Source organism: Pezoporus occidentalis, unplaced genomic scaffold (assembly GCF_034315485.1).
Source record: "Pezoporus occidentalis ecotype Australia unplaced genomic scaffold, CSIRO_AGI_Poc_V1 ctg18, whole genome shotgun sequence".
Taxonomy (NCBI): domain Eukaryota; kingdom Metazoa; phylum Chordata; class Aves; order Psittaciformes; family Psittacidae; genus Pezoporus; species Pezoporus occidentalis.
In genome coordinates, this window is record NW_026913640.1 from 6,765,089 (window position 1) to 6,770,898 (window position 5,810).

The 5,810-nt window shown below is 50.2% G+C and overlaps 1 protein-coding gene across 1 annotated transcript; it reads left to right on the forward strand.

Moving 5' to 3' along the window:
• Window positions 1-650: 650 nt before the first annotated feature.
• Window positions 651-5,496, forward strand: AMER2 (APC membrane recruitment protein 2). The gene is made up of 2 exons (XM_062615173.1): window positions 651-1,691; window positions 1,866-5,496. Exons 1-2 carry the CDS (start codon window positions 872-874, stop codon window positions 2,726-2,728), a joined length of 1,683 nt encoding a protein of 560 aa, XP_062471157.1. The 5' UTR covers window positions 651-871; the 3' UTR covers window positions 2,729-5,496.
• The last annotated feature ends 314 nt before the right edge of the window (window positions 5,497-5,810 follow it).

Below are 5,810 nucleotides of genomic sequence, written 5' to 3' on the forward strand. Positions count from 1 at the left end.
TCTTTTCAGGTAGTCGTAGAGAGCAATAAGATCCCCCTGAGCCTCCTTTCCTTCAGACTAAACACCCACCGGTCCCTCAGCTGTTCCTAATCAGGCTTGTGCTCCAGACCCTTCACCAGCTTCATTGCCCTTCTCTGGACCTGCTCCAGCACCTCAGTGTTTCTTTTGAAGTGAGGGACTGAGAACTGAACAGAGATTTGAGACGAAGCTTCACCAGTGCCAAGTACAGGGGTGATCACTGCCCTGGTCCTGCTGCCACAAGCCAGGATGCCGTTGGCTTACGCGGCTCCCTGGTGCCGTCCCGGTGAGGTGGGATAGAGAGGAGCAAGGTGTGGGGAGGGCGAAGTTGTCATCCTTTGCCTCTGCCCCTGGGGGTGTGCACCTCCCGGCTTCGGTGTGGGTGCCCCTGCCATGTGGTGCATTGCCACCTGCACACCGTGTGCGCCCCGTCCTCCACCGCCTCCCGCTTTCTCTGGGCGGCCCTGGCGCTTCACTGCGCTTCGCTTCGCGCCGCACGGTGCCCTACGCAGAGCCCTCCCCGCGCACCTGAGAGGGGAGGCAGCGGCGGCCGGGCTGCAGCGGGGCGTCCCCCAGCGCCGAGCGCAGGCCGTGCCCGCTTGGGGCGGGAGGAGCGGCGGCGGGGCTCGGTTATGTAAGGCCTGCGGGAGGGCGGCGGCGGAGCAGGTTGGTCCGGGGTGGGCGCCGGCGGCCTGGCGCAGGCCCGCGGCGGAGAGAGAGCGGCTTATCCACAGCCACCCCTCCTCCGGGTTGCCATGGAGACGGGCGGGCGGCGGCGGCGGGGCGGCTGTCAGTGAGGGATCGCACCGGGCACCGGAGCGGCGGCGCAGGGGAGGCCGCGGCCGCGGTAGACATGGACTCGCAGTGCGACTGTGCCGAACCTCCGGCCGCCGAGCAGCCGTCGGGGAGGATTAACAAAACCGCCTTCAAACTGTTCAAGAGAAGGAAGTCCGGGGGCACCATGCCGAGCATCTTCGGGGTGAGGAGCAAAGGCGGGGAGGGGAAGGGCGCCGGCAAAGCGGGCATGGTGCGGAGCCGGACGCACGACGGCTTGGCCGACGCCGTGCTGGAGAGCAGCAAAAAGGAGGAACCGGGCGGCGGCGACCCGCAAAGCCGGGAGCCGCAGAGCCGGCCGAGCGGCAGCCTCGGCGTGTCCGCCGGCAGCTCGGTGGCCAAGTCGCACAGCTTCTTCTCCCTGCTGCGGAAGAACGGCAGGCCGGAGAACGGCAAGGCGGAGAGCGCAGAGCAGCGGGCAGGCGGCAGACAAAAGAAGGGGCTGAAAGGCATCTTCAGCAGCATGCGATGGCACAGAAAGGACAAAAATGGCAAGGATGAGAGGGGAGAAACCTCGGAGATCCAGTCCGGCCTTATTATGCCGGGGTCTCTGACTGCCAGTCTGGAGTGCATCAAAGAAGAGACGCCAAAACCTTTGTCTGAAACTCCGGGCAGCGCAGGAGACGCGGGGCTGGACGCGCCGCGGGAGAAGCGCAGCGGGGAGGCACTCACCGCGGCCCAGGAGGAGGCCGGGGCGGGCGGTGGGGAGCCGCGGGACAGCAGCCCCACGGGCCGGGAGGACCCGGCCGCTGCTGGAAGGCGACCCGAGGAGCTCTGCCACGAGCGACCGGACCCGGGCGCCGGAGAGGTTGGAACTGCGAAGGATGCGGCCATAACAGGTGACATTCCAATAACGACTATCCCCCCTGTTGCACCTCACTGTGATAGCGGTCAAGAGACGGCAGCCGCCCCTGACCCTTCCTCTGTTGATCCACCCTCAGAGCAATCGATTGATCGTATTTGTTTGATGTTTGCTGACGTGACTTCACTGAAAAGCTTTGACTCTCTTACAGGCTGCGGAGATATTATTGCGGACCATGAGGAGGATGTGGGCAGCGGGAGTGTTGTCTGCGAGAAGAGCACCCCCGGGGCTGGCAAGCTGGGTGCCTCCAAGAAGCACCCGACCATGGTGACCTACCAGGGAGGAGGGGAGGAGATGGCCAGCCCAGACCAGGTGGATGACACCTGCCTGCAGGAGTTCTGGGACATGCTGTCACAGACAGAGGAGACCCCAACAGGAGGTGGAGGAGGGACAAAGAAACCCGAGGTGTTGAAGGAGAGCCGAGGTGCTGAGGGGGCCCAGAGCAGGGCAGTGGGGAAACGTGGTGGCCTCCACCAGATCCCTATTCACCTCAACCATAAAGAGGAGCAGAAGGGCAGGGAGAAGGAGCAGCACGAAGGTATCCCAAATAGCGATGAGGGCTACTGGGATTCCACCACCCCTGGTCCTGAGGAAGACAGTTCCACAAGCATCCAGAAGGAGACTATCCCCAGGGACAGCTACAGTGGGGATGCTCTCTATGACCTCTATGCTGAGCCGGATGAGAACCCACCAGCAGCACCTACAGTGGAAGAGGTCACCTGTGTGCCACGCTCCAAGCCTGTGTCTCCAATAACAACCACACTGAAAACACCCTCAAGCACAGTGAAGGACTCCAAGATACCCATCAGCATTAAACACCTTTCTTCACATTCTGCCAGCCATGGAGCAGATACCAGTAACAGCCATCACGTCGCACACCATCACCTGGCCAAAAGTGAGATGCACAGAACAAAAATCCCTGTCTCTAAAGTACTGGTACGGCGGGTCAGTAACAGGGGCTTAGCAGGGACAACAGTGAAAGCTGCCACATACCACGACAGTGCCAAAAAGTAGTTGAATAAGAGGTGGAAACAAAGATGGACAGCAAGGTGGGCGTGTGAAAGTCTGTGTAGGAGACCACAGATAATGAATTAGTTTTGCATCACCTTGAAGAAAGGCACCTAAAAGGCTTACTTCACTGTACCCTACCGGCCTCCTTCTTATGAGACTGTATGGCTGAATATAAAAAGTCAACTTCTTTTTGAGCACTTTTTTTTACATTTATATCTTTTTTCTGCAGCACTAAACACTGGGGAGGTTCATTTTTACATACCTTTTTGGAAGCAGGACTTGGATTATGAGCCTAATCCTTCCTCATGCAAAGCAGTGCCATGAGTTCTTCAAGGGTACGGTTCCAAAAGGAGTGACATGAGAGGTTCTCCAATACACTTATCTTTTAATCGTTTCTGGGGGAGGAGTTGAAGGTGGGTGCCTGGCTCCCAGGATTATGTTTGCTCTACAAGATGCTGGAAAAAACGCCAAGCAAAAAACCAGCCACCCTAACAGGTATTTTACCTGCTGTAGGAAGGAGAACACTGCTCAGCAGCAGACTTGATTGACATGTGTGCAGTAGATAACTAAAGGAGTTAAGTGGACTTGTCTAACAGGAAACACATTTTTGTTCGTCTGTCTGTCTGGTTGGTTTTGATCTGGTCTAATGTAAATGGGTAACAGAGACACCTGACATAGGTTCAGATGTTTACATCGATACTTGTCCAATAACACATACAATCAGGTTCAGGGAAACATTTTACTAAATGCCAATATATACACACTGTTCTCATTTATACCGCAACTTGCTCGCCGTGTGTAAATATATACATATTGTAGCAGATTTACTCAATGCTACAGATTTTTATATTAAAAAAAAATCACCTGTCTGTATTATCTAGAGTTTAAGCAAGAGCTAGTTTTTATAGTTAGATAATTTTACAGTTCTAAAATAATAGAACTTTGTGTAAGTACCTTAAATTAGAGCAAAACTCTGTTTTGTATGGGCTCATACATCCCCAGATAAGTAAATCTGAAGTGCTGATTTTATTCCAGTGGCACATTCCGTGAGTCAGAGCTGAGGTTCTGAAAACACTGCCACTGCAAACCTCTATTTTCAGGGGTTTGGACAAAGTTGCTCTGGGCTTAAACCTTACAGAGAAGGAACCCAGGAGAAAAACATGGGTTTTAATTATTATTTTTTAAAATATATAAAATTAGTTTTTGACTATTTAAAGAAAGTTTGGGTTCTCATTGTTTTTTATTTTCATTCTTAATAATGTCAGAATAATTTTACTTTAAGAGAGAAAAAGAAATACGGTAAGCTAGTGACACATAAAATGGTCTGATGAGCTTGGATCTTATGAGAAATGTATTAATGGCCAGGACATTTTTGAGTAGTGGCTACTGTACATGGGCATTGACAACATGTCAAAAGAAATTTATTAAGGTTTTAACGTGCCTGAGGTCATATTTTTATGATACACTGAAAAAACTCCAAAATCACTGAAGTCTAAAGGTAAATATTATGTATTTACAAAATATTTTGATATAAGTATTTAAGCGTCAGACCACAGTTAATATAAAATATATGGTCCAGTGTATCTGAAAAATAATATACATTTTTAAAATATACATGTCTATATTATGCAGAGAATCCTAAATTCACATAATTGAAGCTAATGGGTCTGATCTTACATAGCAGTTCATTTTATTGTCTCTTAAACAGAAAGAAAAAGAAGGAAAATAAATATACAGAATATAAATTTGAAGGATATTAAGGTTAAAGATAAACCATAAAAAGCTATTAAATACCATAATAAGAATTGTATATATGTATATGTGTGGTTCACTGGGGAAATGACCTTCTAGTCACTAGGGTAAAATTGGCATCAAGTTCTGAAATGATTGCAGGATTTAATACCGAGCTGCAATGCCCCAGTGAATTGGGATAAAGTGTTTTCCTGATCAGTCCTTGTTTTCCTGGTTTGAGTAAGAACCTTAATACACTTCAAAGAGGGTTATTTTATATGTTTTCTTTCTAATGTGTATGTGTGTGGTTTTCTATATGCCTACTCACACAGGCGTGTTGTACATATGCATGTGTAGTCAGGATGCACCTCCTGGGTTACGTGCAGTGGGGTGAAGACACGCACACACACCTGCGCACATCACACTCATGAACGCAGCCACTCGTGCATGCTCCTGCACACAGGCGGAGTGCATGTGCTATGGATCTGTCTCCAGACATGCTGGCGGTGATTTCCTTTGCCTGAGAAAGGGATTTGCATTTGGCCTGACTTTGCTTGTGCATTTTAGAAAGTTAAAGCTGAAATACCCTCAAAAGGATGAAAGTACAGAACATCCTGGTCCTCAGCCCTAAACCTAACATTCCATTTTCTGTTTGTTTTCATTTGACTGTAAGGGACACATCTTTCCTTGCATGACAACTCTGCAGAAAAATCACAATTCCCCATTTTGTTGTGTTGTGCAGAGAGATTTTGCAGGGTACTGGAAGTTGAGAGGGAGGGAGGATGTGCTGAGCTTCGGGTGGTACCATAGAAACTGGAAGCACTGAGTACAGGTAGTAGGAGTGGCGCATCTTTAAAACCACTAGAAGATACCAGCTACCATCTCTACAGGACCTGTGTTTGGCAAATTATTCATCATCAGCATTTTGTTTGCATTGCAGCATGTCCGTATTGAGGAACCAGTAGAGTGACACTGGACTAGCTCCCTCTCATGTAATGACTAACATGAATCATCATTAAAATGCTTTGGCTTCCCCCTCATTTTTCTCTCTCCTTTTGTTTTCTGCCCCATTTTCCTTCTGTCCTCTGCATGTTGGTGGGCAGCTTCCTCCTTGGTGTGGTGCAGGGTGGAGTGGGGAGTCCTGGCCTGGCTAGGAGTGCAGGAGAGGAGGGTGGCTGTGATGCTTGGCTGTGATTCTTGCCCAAGCCAGGTGCTCCCCAGCCCCGCTCCCAAGCTTTCTATGGCATACCCAGTGTAAGTACACTTTGCAGATCTCTTGGCGGTTCATTTGGCTGCTTGCTATGTACGTATTTTGAGGACAATCATATCCTTAAAAGGAAAATGGGAAAGTAGC